We start from the raw sequence: 22,660 nt of genomic DNA, 5'->3' as shown, positions 1-22,660 counted from the left end.
GAATTTGAAAATGCATTTGGCCAAAAATTAATTAATTTCATTTTGTTTGAGATTTTTGTTAAAAGGAAGTTAGCTATAAAATTGTTCAAAAACTTTACATTATATTCTTTAATCCCTAAATTTGGAATTTAAAAGAGAGAGAGAGAGAGAGGGTAGAAAAACAAGTAGCTTGACAAATGGTGAAAAGGGCTTGTTGATGGCCAAGGCTAGCTAGACAAAATGGTAGAAAAACAGCCAAAAGCTTCATGGGTCTTTGATCTAATCCAAATGGTGACCTAGTGATTTTGCAGAAATGAAGAGGGTAGAAAACTCTCTACCATCACTGTCTTTTATCATGCTCACTTCTAGTGTGCATCACACATTTGTGTAGTCCACTAAAAAATACATGATTTTCTGGTGCCATACTTGTCAATTACATGATCCCCTAAAAAATATAAATATTTTTTCTTTCAAAATTAATTGTAGTAATATTTTTTAGTAATTGATAAGAAAATGCATTAATTTTATCATCAAGAAAAAATAATTTTATATGTAATTTTCAATTTTAATCCACTTAATTAGGTAAAATTATTATTTATATTATATTTTAAATTAAAATTGATAATATATAATTTTTTTTAATATTTAAATTTTTTTTACCAGAACTATTTAAAAAATTATATATTATCAATTTTAATTAAGGATTTATTTTTTTTATCATTAATCCCATAATTTCAAGAACAATAATTAAAAGTTTCGGACAACAAAATGAGCATGGAAGTCACCTTAAATCTGCAACTGCCGTTGCCTAAGACCCAGCTAATACCCTTATGATCAGAGCATCAGACGGTTTCCGCTCTTCATCAACAATTGAGAGATGCTTACCACTATATAAATATCAGCCCAAATTTAAGTAAATTCTCTGCAATCATCCTCTCTCTCGCTCTCTCTCTCTCTCTCTCTCTCTCTCTCTCGATAGGGTGATTCTCAATCTCTCTCGCTCTTTCTCTCTCTCACTGGAAGAAAGGTGAGTCCTCCTCATCCTCTGATTGCAGTTTTTTGTTAATCGCGAGGTAGCGATGTCACTGAGGGTTGATTTTACCATTTATTTGTTTTTTCTTTCTTTTTAAATTCTTGGCGAATTTCATTTCCCTAGCGATGTCATATATTTCGTTTCGATCTATTGTTTTGTACTTGTTTCAGCTTTAATTTTTTAAGAAATTTAGATTCAGAGCTTAATTAGTCACTTCTATTGTGTTCTCATCCTGTGGGCTCGTAGTTGGCTAATTCATGTGCTTAAGATATTGCCAAGGTTGTTCTTAATAGATTCATATTTTGAATTCTTTTGCTGTAATTTATGTTTCATGATAATGCGTTAGTAGATTCATTGCATTCCACATTTCTTGTTCCTTGAATAGTTTATAGTTGCTAAGAACTCTTATCAAGGTTTAAGATGCAGTTATTCAAACATTTGGGTAATATTTGAATTTACATTCTTTTGGCTTGGATATTAGCTTGTTTCCATGCGAAAAGCTCAGTACTTTTTGAAGAAATTCTAGCCTGCATTTCAACAGATTCTTTTAGCTTTCTTCTCAGACGTTGCTAATTTCTATATATGTTTTCCAATTAATTTTTCATCATGAAAACATGAAAAACTAAACAAATTGACATGATCTCAGTTATTTATCCAAATTTAAGAAATGGGAGTTTCCAATTTTCCTAACTTGAGAGGAAATTTTAAAAAACTACATTCAATAGGTGATATGAACGTTTTCTAATTTTCTATTATGAACTTCAGAAGGAAAATCAGAGAACTGGAAAAGCTAGTTTCAAAAGTCCATTTAAAACAGGAAAAGTTGAAAAGCCAATTTTCTAAGAACTTTGTTTTTTTTTTAGGCACATTTTCTAACAATTTATTGTTTCCTTAGAAAATATTGTGAAAATAAATGTGCCCTTCAGTTTTAAGTAAAAAAATAATTTGGTGACGTTAAAACTACACAATCCTGTTTTTGATAAATTTCTTCCTCCTAGACATTGATGTGTCTTTTCTTGATTGACTGTTTGTATTTTTTCCATTTTCATATCATCTCGTTTGCTTCTTACTTTGTCAATGAGTAAAAACAGCAAGAAGAAAAAGCACAGTTATAGCAATCATGTGGAGGATATCATGTGATGTGACATAATAATAAAGTTGACAAGGATCGGCATATTTAATAGGAGATACATCGAGGAAATGGAAACAAATTGAGGTTCCATAGGTTGCCCCTTTATGCAAATATCTAATGGATGGATTAGAATTGTGCATGGAATTATCTAGGTGATTTGCTTTGTGACCCTAATTTCCTTTATATTATTGGACTTGGCTTTTGGTGAAAGAACTTTTTTTTTTATCAAAATGATGATCATTCTCATATGATACTTGTGTTTTGTTTGGTTATTGAGATTTGTCTCTCATTTGTATTCCTAATTCCTAATACCTAGCCCATATATGGGAAAGAAATTTGTCAGTAAAGACCATTTCATTCCAATTCCATTCAATCTCATTTACTAAGAACTTAAATCATAGGAATGATTCCTATTCCTGATCTATTATTCTTGATGAACAAAGTGAGGTCTTGTGCTTCCAAAGAAGCATGAATGTGAGATTTGATGAACAAACAAATGTAATGAGTAATAGGCTTCTCTTCATCTATTCTCTGCATTCATAATTTAATAAATTATAAATTGTCAACTCGAAAATTTTCTTCCTTCCCCATGTTACAGGAGTAATATTCCAAATTTTATTGTGTAAGGGTACCATAGCATCAACCATAGTTGGGTGGTGTTGTAGACATTTAATATAAATTTGCGCCAATATACCACTTTTTATGGTTACCAAAATGGTACCAAGTGCTTGCCTTGTTATGCTGTCATGGTATGTGGGATAGTAATCTTTTTTTTTTTTTTTTTGTCTTAAGCAAAGATCTTATAATTATAGTCTTTTTTTTCCTCCTTTTTTTTCTTTCTTTCTTTCCTTCTTTCCTTTTGGCTCCTATTGAATCTTGTCTCGTGCATATGTATTTTGATGTTTTGGAATTTTAGTCCATGCTCTTATAAATATCATACTTTGGATTTGATTCATTAGGGTACTAGCAAATTGCACAAACTTTGCTAGTGCCTAAATGGCATTTACATCCTATTTCTCCATCACTAGGATGATCTCTCATAATAATATGGTTCTTTGTTGTTGTACATGTGCTAGGTTCTCTTTGAGATCTTGAGAGATTCTAGAAAGAATACTAGAAGCTCAATTTCTTGAACTCCTTTTAAGGGGAGGCAATTTGGCAATACTATTGGTTGTTACCCTAGTTATTTCTGTTGCTTGCACTTCAAATCTCTATTGGGATCTACTTGATTAAAACTGTTATTCGATTATCCAGGTTGCCAAACTTCCAATGGATGAAATAATTGGCGAGGATGCTTTTAGCGGAACACCAAAAACTAGCAACGGCAATATTGAAGGTGAAATGGAGAAAGAACATAAGATGGAAGAAGTGGATAATGATGGTAATAGTGGGGCCATTGAAATTGATAGAGCTTCTTCAGAAATAGTGAAGGTGAACGATGAACAATCAATTTTGATTCTTGATGGTGAAGAGAAGGAACAATTTTCAAAAGAATTTGATATGGTTATTAGGGGTGAAGAGGAGAAAGAAAATATGCAAATAGAGATGAATAATGATAATATTGACAATGTTGAAACTGAGATAACTTTATTGGAGCCAGTGAAGATGAATGGCAAAGAATCAATTTTGATTCCTGTTGGTAAAGGGAAGGAAGAGCTTACAAAAGAGTCAAATGTGGTTATAGGACATGACAAGGAGAAAGAACATACAGTGGAGAAGTTGAATAACAAGGAGAATCCTAATGAAGAAGTGGCACATGTAGAAGATACAAAAGAAGAGGTGAAGAATGAAGAACAAATAGAAGCTATCTCCAAGAAAATAGATAAGTTGAGGAAGAAAGGAAAAAAGGCCTTAAAGAAGAAGATGGCTTTGAAGGGTAAGAATGAAGTGATTGTCAAGGATATAAATGATCAAAAACCTTTAAACAAGAAGAACCTTCAAACTATGGAGGAGTTGAATAATAAAGCAAATGTTGATGATGAACTAGTGCAAGAAGAAGATGAAAAAGAAAAGGTGAAGGATGAAGATAAAGTCGAAGATATTTCTCAGAAGAAAAAGGGGAGAAAATACTCAAGGAAGAAGTTAGCTTTGAAGGCCATCAATGAAGGGACTGTCAAGGATACAAATGAGCAAGAACCTTCAAACAAAAATGCTAAACTTATGGGAATGATATTTATGTGTAGCTCTAAGACAAAGAAGGATTGCTACCGTTACAAGGTTTTAGGTTTGCCAGTAAGCAAGAGAGATGTTGTTCTACAAATCTGTGAAGGGATGAAGCTATTTTTGTTTGATTTTGACTTGAAATTGCTATATGGAATCTACAAAGCTACAGGACCTGGGGGTTACAATATTGAACCAAAGGCTTTCAAGTCTGCATTCCCTTCACAGGTTAGTGGCTGTAGATTGCATTTCAACTTTATTTTAATTTATGATGGGTGAAGATTTTGTAGGCAAAGGTTGCAAGCTCTTGCCTTTATATATATATATATATATATATATATTGTGACAATTATGTATGGGTGGCTTTGGTGTGATAGTAAAGGTTCTCCATTTATGGCCTGGAGGTCATAGGTTTGAGTCATGGAAATAGCCTCTTTGCAAAGTAAGGGTAAGGCTATGTATAAACCTGACCACAGGCTAGTTTGAACCATGAACTAGGCTAGATAGGTTTGGTCAAATTTCGGATCGGACTGGGTCAAAGGTCCCGTTTTAACAACTCGCTTGGAACTGGGTATAAGGAGGTCGGTTTCCGTCCCTCCTTCTTGAAACTAGACTGGAACCAACCCAATTCATATTTTTATTGGATCCCTTTAATTCTTTTTACATTAGAATCGAGGTCGAACTGTGAATTGAACTGGAACTATTATGAACTTAAACCGTTGCAAATCGGAACTGGTCTGAGCCGTGAGGCTGGCGAAACCATTAGTTCTCACTTGTGGGTTGGTCTAGCAACGTACCTCTCTAGAGCACACAAGTGTGGGATGTGTCATGTAATGGGTCACTTTTTTTTTTTGTGTGACAACTGGCAAGCACTTATATCTAAGAAGATCTAAGGGGCATCCTTTTTTCTTCAGAACCAATCACAAATGAACAATTAGAATAATGTGACACTTTCTTCATGAGAAGTCATATTTAAAGTAATATTCATGTGAAGGAATTGATTTGTATCAATCCTTATCTCATTTGAATTTCACTATTAAGCAGTGGCTTACATTAACTAAGATGTTGCAATTGGTAACACCTTTTAATAGTTTGTTGGATTTCATGTTTCCTAATATATGTATTGATGCAGGGCAGCTTGCAGGACTGAGGCTTGAGGTTGAATTTGTAGCTTATTTGTAGGCTGAAGTGATTAAGAATTTAGATGGACAATTAGGGTTTGTAGAGGAATAGGTTTAGGAAGTAAAAGTAGAGGGCTATAAAGTGTTTGCAGTGTTGGTTAGGCACTGTTAACAGTGAAATAAATGGTACTAGGGCTCTAGGCTTCATACCTAAACTTCCTTTGGCATCACACCCAAGATTAGAATTCTATCACGCAATTCTAGAAGCAACTTGCAGGAATTCTTATTGATTAAGAACTCAATTATAGACATTACAAACATAGGTATTTATAGATTCAAATTGATCCTAAACCTTAAGACGTTAAAACTCCAAAACTAGTCCTCATCCTTTAAAGATTTGGACACCTAAAGGGAAACTAAAAGAAATACTATTATTCTAAGACCAATAAGGACTCAAATTATGGCTCAGAAAAAAAAGACTCCTAAAAATATCAAGACAGATCTTCCAGTAAAGCTGAAAGTTACAAAATTACCCTTAAGAATTAAATTGAGGACTAGCAGCTAATTTATTTAAATAGACACCAGTAAAATTCTAAAAGAACTAGGAATCAATAATTTCCTCAATAAACCCTACATTGAAACTGAACCATAATCCTAAGCTTCTTGATTATTGGAATTTGAATTTTTTTGAATTCCCCATCTGCATTAGGAACTTATGCCAATCAGGAGGTCACTGGACCATTTTTGCTGTTGGACATTTTTTGGAATTGAATCTTGTTTTCCCTCTTATTCTAGTGGATCTCCATTACTTGCATGATATATTCTCTACATCAAGTTGTATGGCACGGAACATGAATCCTACTCACTGCATAGTATATGCTAGCCTTCCTCTTGTTTTGGACCACATTTAACCTTTGGCCATGTGTTATCACTTATTAAATATTGCTACTAGGACTTCAATGTTTCTCTTCATTCTATATAGACAAACCATATTGACCAACACTAATCTATCTAAACCTTTCTTGACGCTTGTGTACCTTCTTTAGATGTGCTTGGTTCATGTTTAGCTTTTGTACGATGCCTGATGTGTTTTGACCTAGGATATGTGATTTATTTACTTGAGTAATGAACTATTGTGAATGATGAACTCCGTAGAGTAGTCTACTCTAGAGTGAAAGTGAGATGAATTTGCAACTATGAATATTCAATTCACAAATTCTTCTTTTTAATTCAACAATTCAAGAATGTTCAATCATTTCAAATATTCTTTTATTCATTACACTTCAGGTTTTGAACTTAGCCCACCATCTATTAAACATGTTTATCTTATAAATAGCCCACTTGCCAATGAGATTAGATAGAAGTGTGGCACCTTTCCATAGGCAAAGGCTAGTGTGGGAGTCTAGTCCCTTATTTATTATTGTCATTATTATTATTTATTTTATGATAAGATGAAAAAGGAGTGCCTCCTTTTATAGAGAAGGCAACCAACTCTCCATTTTCTTTAGAATTTTTTAAATAATATGATTCTTAATGAAGTTATGGCTCCAATGTATCAATATATATGTATAATTTCTGTAGTAGTTAAAAAAGTGAACCATAGTTTGGAGTCGATACTAGCAATGTTTGTCTCTTTTATGCTTATAGCAATTTTTAGTTCAAAAGATATGGAAGTTACTTTTTGGCATGTAGGATGCTTTTAAACTTCAAATTAATGGAAAAATGTGGAAGATAGCCTAGATAGAACCTTGAATATTTATGCATATTTGGCACTTATGCTTGAGTCCAACTAACAAAAATGGCCAATTATCTTGTGTCATAAATGGTAAACTATGCTTGCTTGTAGCTTCAGTTGCCTATTAATCAGTAAACTGTGACATATTTGAATTTCCGAGAAAATGTAGAGGCCTACTTGAAAGCTTAAACTTTGAGGTTACTATTTTGGCTTGAGCCTAATTCCATTAAACATACTCTCACATGCTTTTAGTGGGCCATTTAAATTATGTTACAATCACTTCCATGCATCATGTGGATATGGTGTGCAGTCTAACTATTTTTGCCATTTTGTAAGAACTTTTTTCATTAAAAATTCTTGTTTTCATTTGCATTAAATTTTACTAGAAACAATGTGAACTTGATGCATAAAACATGGTGCCTGTTATTTTATGCCATAGTGTAGACTCAGTTTAACTTAACTAGGCTTCAATTTCCAATTAATTGAGAACAGTTATATAGATCGTTTTTCTCTCTTTCATTATGTTTGATACTGAACTTTCTGAGTTATTGTAGTACTATTTTTTTTTCTTTCTTTTACTGGTTTAACTAATGTTATTCAACTTATTTTTTTTATCTTCTTAATCAGTTATTCTTTGAAACTTTTCATTTTATGTTATGTTCATGGACTATTTATTGTTACTTTGTGGTCATCAATGACATCTTTTCAATTGCATATTATTGTCTCCTAGCATGATTGGGAGTATATGATAATTAGTTTCTATCTTTAGGTCAAATAGGATTTGGTTTGTCTTTTGAGATTTCAAAATTAAGAATATCATATTCCAAGTGACTCCATCGTAGAATAAAGTTTATGTTTGTCTATACTATAATGCTATAGTTCTGCAGCTTTTGCCATTGCAATTTCTCCCTTACACGGTTTGGATGGAAGTTTTTGAAGGTAAACCAAGGTTATATAAGGTTTGGAACTGTGCCTTTTTGTTTAGGAGGAGAATACTAACTATGGGCGTTTCAGTTTGGCAGATTAATGTTCAATTTTTCATTTTAACTCCTTTGCCTGGCCTTGCTTTCTTAAAGAAGCAGTATGAATTTAGTAGTTCCAGACAAGATATTCCTGAATTGGTCTGATTTCCTTGATTATTTCAACAAATTCAAAGTAATCAGTTTAAGAAGGAGAATAGTCATTGTTAAATGAAGATGAGATTGGCGTTGATTTGTGCTAGGTTCATCAGGAGTGCTTATGAAAGGGGCCTTTTTGTGGGCCATACAAAACCTTTTTTAAAAAAAATGAAAAACTTAACTCACTCTTCTTTTATCAACATAAAGCTGCATTAGCACCTCATTTATTCATCTTACTTCTGGAAGATAGCATAAATTCTTGTTTGATTAGCTCAAGGGATCCTGAATGTGTGCCAAAAAAGCATTGATGTTTTATCAAGTCAGAAGAAATGCTTCCTGCTAGCGTTTCTCATTTATGAAAAAGTTAAATTCAGTTGATTTTACACTTAATTCTCTTATTGCTTTGCTGATGAGAGTTGCTTGATTTGCTTTAGACACTATCTTCTGCTCTTTTTCACTTGCATAAAAGTCAAAATAATAAATCTGGATCTTGGCTGCATGGCAAGTTGGCTAACTATAACTTCTGCTGTTATTTCCTAAATGCAATTTAGGATATTGCTTTTTGTCTGCTATGTGATCAAATATTTTTGTTTTCCATGTCTCTACTTGGTTTAGTGGCCTGAAACAAAAATTAATGGCAATAAGAGTATTTGTTATGATAGGTGCGGTTCAATGTTTATGAGGACTGCTTGCCTCTGCCAGAGGAGAAGTTTAAAAAGGTTATCAAAGACAACTACTACCAGAAGAACAAATTTGATTGTCGACTGACATCAGAACAGGTTTGACCTTATTTAATTATGGATATACTAATAAAAGGTGCTGTTGGCATCAAGTATCAGGATGATGCTACGTCTAGTTCATTCGTGATTCAACAAATGGTGATTACTTCTTGTCCATAGGTGAAGAATTTGTGCAAGCTTTTTCGAGCTGCTAGCAATACCTCCGAGTTGAAAGGGTTGCAAAGAAATCCTGGAGCAAAGACACGTACATTTACAGATCGAGACAAGAGTAGAAAACGACATCACATAGCAGAAATCCATAAATTTGCAGATCAGGACAGGACTAGGAAGCGGCGCCTTGACACCTATGAAAGGGAAATTTATGCATCCCCTGTTGCACCTCTGCCATCGTGTGTACCTTTACCCCGAGCACCAACTCTTGTACCCCCTCCACAATCATATGCTTACGAACGGATCTTGGAAAGGAATGATTATAGAATGGATCCACCTGTTGAACATCAGGACGGACTATTTCGAGATTTGGAGCTGAGGCGTCGAGAGCAGATTAAGCATGCAAGGTACCCATTCCATGAGCATCATGATAGATGGTTTCTAGATTCAGAAATGAGGTATCGGGGGGAGATTGAACACCGTGATCCCGATGTTCTATACAGGGACCATGATCTCTCATATTCTGCTTCCCAGCCATCTGAATACCAACCTTACACAAGGACACTACATCGTCCTGCTTCTCCTCCACATGGTATAGGTCTATATGATCGGTATGTTGGTGCTAGATCCTGGTACTGAGAACTCAGAAGATTTCTGAAAGTATGAAACTCGTGGCAGCCACCTTGAATTTGTGGAAATTTCTCGAGTCCTGAGTCCAAAATATACCACTAGTTATGAAGCCTGTCTACTTAGTTTCAGTTTTTGACTGTATTTAGTGCAAAATTTGGACTATCTTTGAAACACGAAATACTCTAGCTTAAAAGCATCATGTAATAATATTCTTACCTGGAATTTATTTGGTTTTCTTTTGATACTTCGAAAACGTTGTTTAGTAAGCTTCCAGTTTTAGCTCTTAAGGTTCTTTGTATTGGTTAAGAGATTACTAAATGTAATTTCTCTCTGGCGTTGACATTGGTGCTTCCTCTATCTTGAGATTCAATTGGTGCCACAAATGTTAGTACAAGGAGGAGAAGAAGTAAATATATTGATGTTCTTCCACAATTCAGTCCATGGTGAGCAAGTGTCTGTGACTAAGTGTTTGCCTGTTTCTTGTTATGGAACAGTCCTGATATGGCAAAGATTTTTCTCTCTGACTAATCTAGAGTCTGTCAGAAGATAAAATATTGTTCAACTTTTGTGCTGGAGCCCTCAACTGTACGGTGGCACTTGTTCCATGTGGTTTGTCCCTCCATTCCTGGTTCTACCCCACGGGAATTGTTTTCTTAGAATATGTACTTATTATAACTTGAACCGTATGATAATTTACTGCACTTGTGAATAAATAATTCATCAACAGAAAGAGTAAAGTCCGTTTTTGTTGTCAAGATTTTTGGGGAAAAAATCCTCTCGCCTTCTTTTCTGCATTCTTACACTACGTTTGGACGGAGAAAAAAGAAAATAATGGGGGAAAAAAGAAAATAATGAGGAAAATGAAAGATTTTAATGATTAAAGAGAAAAATAATTTTTTTATTTTATAATTGAATTAAGAAAAAAAATATTAAGAGAAAATTTATTTTTTTAAGAATAAAATTATAATACTATAGACATTTAAAAGAATTTAAAAATTATAAAAATATTTTTATAATTTTAAATATTTTTTTCTCACTTCTTCTTTAATTTAGAAAGAAAATAAAAAAATTTTAACTATTATTTTCTTTTTAAAATTTTCTTTCCTTTTTATTTTCTTCTCTAACCAAACATTAAGTGAGTGAAAACTTTCAAATTTTTTTTGCTCCCTTATTCTTCTTCAATCCAAACACAATCTTAGAATTTGTTTGGTAACATTATTAAACCTGTAATTGAAAAAATTATTATTTTAAATATATTAATTAAAAAATAATTTAAAATTAAATTTAATAAATTTTTAACATAATTTTTGAAATTATTTTTTATAACATTTAAAATAAAACTTTTATCCAATAAAAAATTTTAAACTTTTAAATTCAATATCAAACAACTACTCAACCAGTTTTTCTTGACGAGATTTTTGGCTGCTCTTTGCCCCATCAGGGCAGAGGATGGCTCCCCTCCTGTCCAGGGAGTGAGTCTCTCCTTCCTCACCTCTGGGCGGGACTGTAGATAGATTGTTGTGTATGTTTCTTTAGCATGCGGACTGAACTTCATAGGAGGGACGATTTCGATCTGTTGCGGATAAGCTTTTTAGCTCCCGTAGGTGTGGCTTGTTTCTTGAGTGTGGTTAACCCTATGAGAAAGAGCTCTCCCTTTATGCATCTGAAAGATATCTTGGGGGTCATTCCATTGGCCTGCTCTATTTTGGTTGTTGGACCCAAATGGCTCCAAGAGATTGAGATTACCGCGTAGCTCTGCCGTTCAGAGTTCTTGCAGATCACCGTTTGCTGCCTTAAAAAGAACCCAAGCCCTCTCTGCTGATTTTGGATCAGGTGTGCTATGGTGGTGGTGCGACGACAACAGCTTTCTTCCGATCAACAGAGAACGCAGATGGAGCTACTGCGGCGTTTCTTTTCCTGCTGGGTAGAGATGGTAGCGTTGGGGTTCATTTGTTCTTGGGCTTATGGGCCGTTTTTTTTAGGCTAGCTGCTAGGTCTGAATTATTTTTGTTCTTTTTTTGATGATGTAGGAACCATTTCTTTGCGATTTATATCTAGCCCTAGGCTTCTTGTACCTTTAACCCACTTTTAATGAAAATCTCAAAATAATAATAATAATTCATCAACAAATAATATAGGTACTTCTAAAATGAATTAACACCCACTTTGTTGAGAGTTAGGTGAAAGAAATGAATTTCTTGTCATACTACATCAGAAATTTTGAATTAATATTGGTTGTGTCTAAGATTTTAGATTTCAAATGTTTGATTTAAAATTTAGAATTTAAAATTTTAAAATTTGAAAGTCTTTTATTTGGCTAATAAAAGGAATTTTTATGAAAATGCCTAAAAGTTTTGATATCATGTAGAGCTTAAATATTTAATTGTTGTGGGATAGATTTGAAATAATAAGATAAAAGGTTATGTTAAATCTTTAATTTTTAAACTTGTTATTCATACATGAGATTTTGATTAAATTCAAATATATTTTCATTTACAATATTCAAACAATAAATTTACTCAAATCCATGAGTAAAATCTCTCAATCCAAACATATAAATAGTGTACAAATAAAGTTGGGTTGGACCATAATTTATTCTCTTTTGCATGCATTTTGGCCATGGATATCTATGATTTCGATCAATTACTTTAGCAGCACTCTCCCCTGTGCCATGAAATCCTTTTCCTTGTGTTTTTAGCTTTTGGAGCTAGTAGAACATGATGATGGTTAGTTAAGCTGGTAGTTGTAGTGGTTGGTCTTGTCTTTACTCCTGTAACTAAGCCAGTGTAGGAATATTGTAAGCAAGAATATCGTACTTTTGCCTTTAAAGCAAAAGAAAACATATTAAGATCAGTAATGTAGTGATGGAGCTAGTGTTGTATGTAGGAACAAAGAAAGTCCTTGGATATGATTCTATCTTTTCTTTTCTTGCTTGTGAAACATTTTAAGCCCTTTTTTTAAATAGAGATTGCGTAAAGTTGAAAACCAGTTTCTTGAGGCATGCATGGTTTCATCAAAAATAGAAATTGCACGATTTAGACTATTGGTCCCCACGTTCAACTAACAGATTGATAAAGACCCGCCAAAGGCTGTTCATGATAGCTTGCATGCTGTTTTCAGTTCACCTATTAAACAATATCATTATTGTTGCTAGTTGTAATTATTGGTTTTGATTCAATTTTCAAACCCTTAATCATCAAAATTAGGACAAGAAAATTTTGACATTTGATTTATGTTGAAGCACACATTATGAGTTCTTAAATAATCTCTCATTTATGACAAAGTGCCACTTCAAGTTATCAACAATCCTGACACACCTATTGAAAATTTCACTTATGGCAAGATATTCAATTCTGAACGAACCATCTTTCCAGGTATATATTTCTTATTTACAGATCAAAATCATCATATACTGTGAATAAGATATATACTCTTGGAAGAGAAGCAGTTTCAATAAATGCCTCTTCTAGCTACTCTCCAGCGGCGGTATGAATGCTCTTGTGATTTTAAAAGGCTAACAGAACAGCTAACTTTATCTTATCCCTTTATTTATTTTTATCCCCCAATGTAGAGCTGACAGGTGTTTTCTTGTTTGTGAGGCATAGCAAATCTTGAGTACCCCATCCATGTGAAACCCTCAAGAGAAGAGAAGTCCTACCAAATCAAATTCCCTTGTCTCAACTCTCCAAGGAGACATGTTATCATTTACACTTTGACCATCATTTTTTCCCCTGGTCTCTAACCAGTCTCTGCCACATTATTTGAGTAAAAATTTGCTTTGATTTTCCCTCTTTTTTTTTATTTCTTTAAAGAAATAGGGGGGAAAACCCATTTCTTGATTCTGCCAAAATTTTGGAGTTGAGCCTGCACCTAGAGACTAAAGTTGGGTAACAAAAACCTCATATGCCCATACTGTTAGACGAGGGAGTGCAGGAACAAGCATAAATAATATTTTCCATGGTGGAATTCCTGTCTCAATTTTGAGCAATCAATAGTCTACTTTGGCTGACACTCATTAGTCAAAAATTGACTTTAAAGGGAACCATGTCCCTATACACTTATTCCAAAGTGTAAGACTTTGTTCCAGAAAGATTGTTGCTCAGGTTGGCTTCTGTAACCCAACAGTTCAACACCTGCATTATTTTGATCTCGTGCTGCATCACTGCATCAACTGTGGGGATTGGATTTTTTCTTCTTGCTAATTATATGGGTTCACAATCACACCGTTCCAAATGATCCCATCTTTTTCTTTTGCGCCATAATAAATTTATTTTTTTACATCTTTAAAACATCTCCATCATCCAATATATTTTATTTTATTTTATAAGATCCGATTGTTGAAAATAAATATGGATTATTTGTCATAATTTTTTTTTTATAAAAAATAAATTGCCCTAATGAGGTCACATTCTGTTGGATAGCACCATGGGTTGGGTCATATTTTTATATATCCCCTCCAAAATTGACAAATAAGGTGATGTATTAGGGATTTATTTTATGTATGAAGATCACATGGGAGTGAAGGACCATAGACAAGGATGGTGGGAGGACATTCACTTGTCCTCTTTGGCAAGTTGTCTCCGCCCACATGCAAATACAACCTTTGCTTCTTCTATTATCCTAACCCTGCTGCTTTATGACCTCTTTCTCACCCTCCTTCATGTGTGTTCACAACATGTGATATCATCCCTTCCTGTCGTAGCCCCCCTTTCACACAAATTAAAGGTCATCTTTACATTTTGTAAGGAACTAATAAGTTGCAATCTCATGTGATATCATATCTATTAATACTCTTTTCTGAAGATAACCATGAAATTGAGCCTAATCCCAAATATATATATATATATATATATATATATATATATATATATATGTGTGTGTGTGTGTGTGTGTGTGTGTGTGTGTGTGTGTGGAAAGAATCATATGTGAGAAGCTCAAAAAGAACCAGGTAAGGTGCCTAATACAACAAAGAAAAATGATAACAAGCCAGTTGCCAAGACTGCAGAACAGATGGCTACCTCTTACCAAATACTGCAGAATCTTGACTCTTATAGGTCATCAACATAGCAGGCTAGGGAAACTGTTAGTGTATTTTTAATTTTAATTATGCAAAGCAAATTTTTTAAAGGGAAGGACTAATGGGATTTAAGTTACTGTTAAATAGGCAGTCAATTAGTGAATTATTAGGCTAATATATAGTTGTTGATTTTATTATATCATATTTAAAAAGAAAAAGGAAATTTGAAAAAGGAAATTATGAAACCTTGTATTTGCAAATACATGATCAGTTGTAACCAAAGTGTATTTGCAAGTATTTTATAATTTAAGGCTCTTAATTAATTATTTTCAGCAATCATGCCTAAATTGGTGGTAATCATATGACCAAAGCCTCTTTGAGATCTCATTTTTCTATTCTCATGAGGATAAGATGTAAGAGAGTCAAGAAAATTTAATAAGCTTAAAAATATTTGTTCTTTCTCTCTTGAAGAAACTAAAAGAAATCAAAGTCAGCAGAGTTGCCAAATAATCACCAACCTACCTAAAACACTTCCCTGCAAGTAACGCAATTTGGAGCCTTATTTTTCCATGAGAAAAAGGGTAGCAAACCCATGTGGTATTAATCTTCTTCTGAGGCTTTAATTAATGTGGGTAAGGTACAGACAGGAATTCAAAGATTAGGTACACACTTAGAATGTTAAACCAGTTATATAAAGAAAGTCAAGTTCAAATAAGGGCGAGACGAAAGAGATGATGATCTAGAAGTCAAAAGGTACGTAGACAAATTAACAAGTTAAACTTGCAATACCCCCAGAAGAAAAGAACAATAGGAAAGTGATTAGAAAGCAAGAATAATATATCCAAAATGGCTAAACCAAGAGAATGAGCCAATTGCCCTATCAAAGGCAAATGTCTCTCATTTTATGTAAGCCAAGACAAAATAAATCACCTCTTTATAACTAACCAAATATTGTTAAGCTAATGCGATTTTAATAACAACATAATTAAAGCCCACCCTCAGATAGAGTTGTCAAAGGCTTTAATATTGGATTATGCAATTCCACTAATTATAAATATATATACCTTTTTGATATATTAAAATTGTTTAAAGACAGAAGAGAGTTATTAAAATTTAAACCTCTTTTATTGCTAAATAAATACTTAATCAATATGGTATTAGTCCATTGATATCCCTAAAATATATAATGCAAAATTATTTTCATTTTTAATTAATCTTTATAATAATAAATAAAAAAAATTGGGAAATTAGTTCACTTCATTCTCACCCCTGCAAACAATTAATAGAAAATTGCGTATATAAAAGCATAATTAGAGCAAGTTGCTGAATTGCAAATGATTAAGGTGAAAGGTTGGAGTCAAAGTTGACTTTGAGCAGTTGGGACTCACATCACATGCTTCCAACTTACACTCCACTCTCTGCATCCCACCCTACCCTTACGTGGCTCAATTCAATTCGCCCATTTCACTTTTTTTTTTTTTTACTTTTTAAATTATTTTTTTTATTTAACAAAAGCTTTTTTTTTCCTACTTTGAGTCCCCTAGTGGAAAGCACACGGGGGAAACGGGAAAGTGAGTATGATTTTAGGGATTTATGAATGTGACAAGGGACAATAAACCCGGTCTGGTTTGCCAATTTGACCTGATAGACCGATGATTCAGCTAAATTTTCAATTGAATCAAATAAATAATCGACGCATACAAAAATTAAGTAATTTTTTTTTATTAATTCGTGTTATCCGGTGTGACTGACGGATTAATTCAATTATTTAAAAAAATAAAAAATAAATTTTTCAAAAATAAATAAATAAATAAATGCTAATAGGGAGATTTCAATGACTTAGTCAGATTTGGTTCCGTAGTTAAAAACACATAATTTATTTTGACAAGCCCATTCTCTTATTCCCTTATAAAAAAAAATTTAATGCATAATCTTAAAAAATATTTATAATATTACAATTGTTTGAGATAATTTAAAATTACATACATTATATATATATATATATATATATATATATATATATATATATATATATATATATATATATATATATATATATATATAATTTTATTACATAATTTTTTATAAAATTATGTAATATTGATTAATTATCATATGTAAAAAAATTTTTGAAGAAAAAAAAAAGAAGATAATGAAATAAGGTATTAAAATATAGTATAGGATCTTTCTTTTCAATTTAGAAAGGGAGTGAGTAAAAAATTTATGAAATTATACATTTTTATTTTATAATTACTTATTTTAATTTTAAATAAAAATAAAATAGATATTTACTATTAAAAATTAGTTTTAATTTTTTTTTTATTTTTCTCTTTAATATTCTGTAACACCCCTGATTTTTATATATTATTATTGGGCTTCGTGTAGGTATCCTCAATTCGCGGAAATTCGACAGTTGTCCGGATCTGTGAATTTCCGGCCAGACAGACCAGCTACCGGAAAAGTCTCCGAATTGGATCGAGATTTTGGCTACCCCACCATTGTTAGGCATCCCGAGCACGTTCCCGAAGTCGGAATCGGCAAAGGTAAACCCGAACCTTGCTTTTTCGTAATTTTCTAGTGCTTAAATAGGATTAAAAATCCATAAAATATTCGTGGTAGCTTAGAAAATTACGATTCTTTTTGCAATAGCTTAGTAATATTTCTAAGGACCGCGGGGCAAAGTTTTATAATTTTTAGAGCTTATTTGAGCAGTTTTTGCAAAAATGATCAATTATAAGGACTAAATTGAAATTTTACATATTGTGATGGATGATTGATTTGATGGGCCCAGGAGGGGCTGTGTGATGTGATTGAGTTGTGGATATATGGATTGTGGATATAGAAGTGTGTTTTGAGCCCTTTTACAGGTTGGGTAGGTCCTAGGTATAGGGGAGACTCTGCCGGATTTTCGGCATGACTTAGGACGTATTGGGTCTTTTCTTGATTTGTATTGAGTCATTTGTATTAAATGATTGTAATAAAATTGTCAGGTGAGCCGGGACAGCCTTCTTCCTCCGCCCAGCCGCCTCAGTGACCACCGTCAAGTCTGTGAGTAAAATATTAATTTTAATTGTAATTTCGATATTATTATATGTTCAACATGCCCATGCATCACTTATATGCATATATTTATGTAGTTAAACTCTAGGCACGATTTATGATGCATTGATAAATGTTAAAGTGCCGTGATGTTGTTGTGGTAATTTGGAGCAGTGTGCGTGCGTTGGCGTGCGTGTGATGTGGTGTGGACTATGGATAGGACGGGTAGTCACGGCTTGAGTTCTTCGCTGGGACCCGATCCTTCGAGGGGTAGTCACGGCTTGAGTTCTTCGCTGGGACCCTCGATTTGGTTTATTAAGCGAAAGTCCGGCTTGAGTTCTTCGCTGGCACCAGGTTGGATTTAAGAGAGCTGTATAGGGGATCAGCTCCCATATGTTATGATTGATGCTACAGGGTGCGTGAGTGCTCCAAATTACCTTTTTGATGCTATGATATGAATTTATTGCTGATGTTGCATTTCATTCCACAGGTTGCATGAGTTTTAGATAGTTATAGAGATTATGGTTAAAATTGATATTTTACTCTCTGAGTCGAACGTTCACTCCTGTTCAAAAATTTTTACAGGCCACAGGAGGATATTTTGTTCTGGGTTAACCTGCTTTTCTACCTCGCAGGTTGTTTATCAATATTTGTGTAATTTTAATTACTCCTAGAATTTCCGCATGTGTTAGTAGTAATTATTTGAATTTGGTCTGTAATATTATTATCATGTTGGACCTGTAAACTAAATATGCTATGCATGTTTGATGGATTGGATGAGGGAGCTGAGCTCCCATTTATTTTATGTTGATGAGTATGTGGAGGGTGAGCTGAGCTCCCCAAATGACTATATATTGTGTTTACAGGTCGGGTGAGTCGAAAACTCCCCGTTGGTAAGTCCATTTTATGGCCGGACTCTGTCCATTTGTTTTCTTGAAATTGGGCCCAAATGGGCCTTAGAGTTGGGTAAATGAATAGTTAAGGCTTACTACGGGCCTCGGGGGCTTTAGGCTGGCCCAGGTCCTAGTGCCGGTCCGGCCCATAGGTTGGGTCGTGACAAATGTGGTATCAGAGCTTAGGCTCTAGATTCATGGGAAATAATATAATTAGGAGTGTAAAAGGAGTCTTGTTAGGATGTTACATGCGGAGTATAGGATTCTGTTTTGTCTTTTCTGTATCTTTGTTTCTAGATTCTGCGTTATACCTCGGAAAATATAAAAGTTCCTCAATTAGTGTCTTGATTTTCGTGGAGTTCATAGAAATGTGAAATAGAGTTAGTAGACATATGAGATCTATCATGAGGATACGTACTCCAAGAAATGCTATGTTTCTGTCTGTATGGGTTTAAATGGTGTGCCCATTTCGTGCAAGTCACGAATACATAAAGGTGAGTCTTGAAAGTACAGTTGCCCTAGATAAGGATGAGGATACCACTGCTGGCAGTCATCAGTAGATGACCCAGTCATAATAAGTTTGTGATAATAAAAGATTCAAGAGAGATAAGAAATTGGGAGACCTAGTCTGTCAGGACGTATCGTAGTAACTATACAATGTTCTCGATATCTGTTCTGTAAGCTGCAGATTACAGTACCGACATGGGATTATTGTGTAGAGCTGCGTACTTCCAGAGTGCTTATGATGAGGATGTTGCGAGCGTCTGCTTTGGCTGATAATACTGCAATGCAGTTCTATATCTGCAGAGGAGTTGGAAACTCTTGATTATAGGGGTCTAGAGTTAGAATATTGAAATGTCACAGTTGGGTGATAACTAGAGTCAGTGACTCAGTTACCCCAGCATGAGCTAGAGTTACAGTAAAAGTTGCCATCAGACCAGAGGTTTCGGACTAGTTGCAAAGTAAAAAAATGACACCTATAGAGTGAGACCATCTAGTCTTCGGTATGGAATTTTGGATGATGTTTGCAGAATGACAGACGTTTTGCTTAGAACTTAGTGAGAATAGAATACCTTGTGTGTATTAGCAAGATGTAAAGTGCAACCCTACTACCTAGGGAAGGTCGAAACTATGAATTGAGGATTCACAGAGATATGATATGATAGGAGAGTCATTAATTTGACATGGTTTGGGCAAGGTGGTAAATGTAGTACCTTTGTTGCAGCAAGTTAGGGTGTAGTCCTATCTTTTCAGAAGGGATCGAAAGTTATTACTAATAATGGTGACCAACCAAATAGTGCCCCAGATGGGACTGTAGAGTGTGGTAGAGAGTAATTGGCTTGGGTATCCTGCAGAGGATACAAGTTCCATTATAGGAATCATATATAATCAGATCACGATGGATGTAAATCCTTTGAATTGGATGACGGGTTTGGGTGCCCGGAATCTTGAGCTTTGGCTAATTGAGTAAACATAGAAAATAATAATAATAATAAATAAAAATTACTGCAGAATCAATTCTCGAGGTAGTAAGGGTATTATGTAAGCTAAAGGATAAGAATAGAAATCATACGATAAAAGTATGACTGCAATTTCCTGAGTTCCTTTCTAACTTCATATTTTTCAAAACAATAATATAATCTAATTATAATAGTATTAAGAGTAATAAATTAGCGAAGATAAATCATAGAAGGCCAATGGATAAAGAAAGTGCAGAATAAAAGTTTGGACAATTGATTGCAGATACAATATAATTTAAATGCCAGTGGGAGTACTAGCTAGAGTGATCAAAGGACCAAATCTGAGTAGCACAGATATGTGATAATGTGGTAGAGACTCTGAAAGATATAGTTAGCAAGTACAGCTATTATGTTAGGAAAAAGAATGGAACCAGGGATAGAATAGTCAAGTTCTATTTTGGGTAAGACAAAGGAAATAAATGAAAGGACAACCTAAAGAGCGCATAATAAAAGGAACAAAGTTAAGATATAGGATAGGCTAAGTGTTATTCTTGGCAAGGAGAATGACAAGGATGGAAAACCCAAAATGGGACCACATTAGTGAGAAAAGTGATGGAGGTATGGAATACAATAATAATGAGTAAATGTTAGAAGGTGTGCGATGGTATTGCGGACTACCTAAATAGGTAGAGAAAGAGAAGTTAGTAAGCAGTAAGTTGAATAAAAGTCAGTCTAAGGGATCAAATAGGTATGATGAGAGGAAAAGAATGATAGATAATGACACATAGGTTTTAGGTTAGACTTTTGAGATAGTGAGAAGGTAGTTAGAGGTTCGTTATGAATATCAGGCAAACATTTTTAGTGTGATCAACGTAATCACTTTGCGGTGAAGCAATAACAACAGAGCAAATGAGGGGTAGAATAAAAAGTAACAAGTATGGATGGTAAAAATCACTAGAAAGTTTAAGGATCAAATTAATGACCATAGATAAGGGTGGAATTAGTGTTGAAAGAATCTATTAGCGAGAGAAATCTTTCAGGATTCAACAAGGGTTAAGGGCACAATATAAACGATGATAGATATGAATCATAGGTCGAGTATAAGTAAAGTTAATAAATTATAAAATATTATGTCAGGAAGGACGATGGTACAGTAAAGGGTTCATGCAGATGATACCTTATAGGTAGAGCACAATTGTGCTAGGAGATGATGAAATTTGAAGAGAGACTAAGAAACATAGGTTAAACGTTATTATATGGACAATCGGGCGTAGTTGAATATAGAGGATATTTTTCTTTCTTTTCAAGTTTAGCTCGTGTTTTTGATTCCAGAGCGTTATATAAGGAGCAGATCGAGGCAAGGAGACCTAGTTATTTGAGATTTTGATAGGCACCAATTCATATACAATTTCCTGATATGAGAATGACAGTAAGTACATACCTAGTGTTAAGTATGAAAGGACGATCAGAGTAATGACAGGAGTTAAATTGAGTTAGCTACTAAGGCTTGCGACTGTTTTAAACTATGAGCTAGATGAAGTACTATTTATGGATGAGTTTCAATAGATGAAATTGTTGTTGATGGGTAATTTGAGGTTGAAGTTTAGAAAGCTATGGGCAGTATATATGATTATATTAAGGAGAATGAACACGTGAAGTATCTTGTTTGGAATTAAGGCATGACACATATTTCCTACAGCCGTGTTAGTTCAGATGGAAGTTATAGTTTATGGGGCTCATATTCATCCAGGATAAGCAATTTCCTACTAAGGCTGGTAGGGAATGATAATGTTTTGATAGTTAAGTTGAAAAAAAGGGGATACAAGAAAAATTTTCTATGGGTAATTATAAGTGTTACATAAGGTGAAGAATGTGCTGGTAGGAGTAAATCATAGGGTTAGAATTCTCTCAGTAATGAAACTAGTAATCAAGATAAGACTAAGAAATAAAAAGAAAGTTAAAGTTGATGATGGGATAGACATCTTTGAAGGAAAAGGTGTAAGGATGAGATAGGACTAAAATTAAGGAATAAGTACAGCAGGTTGAAAAGATACCAACAATACCAAAAATAGGAAAAGGGAAGTGGATAAGATGCAAAGGACAGGAAGAGAGCTCGATAGAGTCAGTTATAATGACGAGGATAAGGAGTGTCTAACCACTGCCCCTGTGTTAACACTACCTATGAGCGGTGAAGGATACACTGTCTTGTGGACGCCTCCAGAGTTGGCCTAGGGTGTGTTTTGATGCGGAATGGAAAAGTAGTGGCTTATGCTTCAAGGCAGCTGAAGAGGCATGAGCAGAACTATCCCACCCATGATTTGGAAATGGCGGTTGTAGTCTTTGCACTAAAAATCTGGAGACACTACCTGTATGGTGAAGTGTGCGAGATATACACCGACCATAAGAGTTTGAAGTACATCTTCCAACAGAGGGATTTAAACTTGAAACAGAGG

The 22,660-nt window shown here is 34.0% G+C and overlaps 1 protein-coding gene across 2 annotated transcripts; it reads left to right on the top strand.

The window, feature by feature from the left end:
* Positions 1-717: 717 nt before the first annotated feature.
* On the top strand, positions 718-10,051 carry LOC110640618 (uncharacterized). 2 transcript variants are annotated; one of them, XM_058152986.1, is made up of 5 exons: positions 718-1,006; positions 2,104-2,296; positions 3,399-4,532; positions 8,941-9,057; positions 9,178-10,051. In XM_058152986.1, exons 3-5 carry the CDS (start codon positions 3,414-3,416, stop codon positions 9,805-9,807), a joined length of 1,866 nt encoding a protein of 621 aa, XP_058008969.1. In that variant the 5' UTR covers positions 718-1,006; positions 2,104-2,296; positions 3,399-3,413; the 3' UTR covers positions 9,808-10,051. The 2 variants fall into 2 exon arrangements, with proteins under 2 accessions (XP_058008969.1, XP_058008968.1); XM_058152985.1 differs by lacking the exon at positions 2,104-2,296.
* The last annotated feature ends 12,609 nt before the right edge of the window (positions 10,052-22,660 follow it).

This window comes from Hevea brasiliensis, chromosome 9 (assembly GCF_030052815.1).
Source record: "Hevea brasiliensis isolate MT/VB/25A 57/8 chromosome 9, ASM3005281v1, whole genome shotgun sequence".
NCBI lineage: Eukaryota > Viridiplantae > Streptophyta > Magnoliopsida > Malpighiales > Euphorbiaceae > Hevea > Hevea brasiliensis.
The sequence above is the reverse complement of the archived record's forward strand: the minus strand, read 5'-3'. Positions and strand labels throughout refer to the sequence as shown.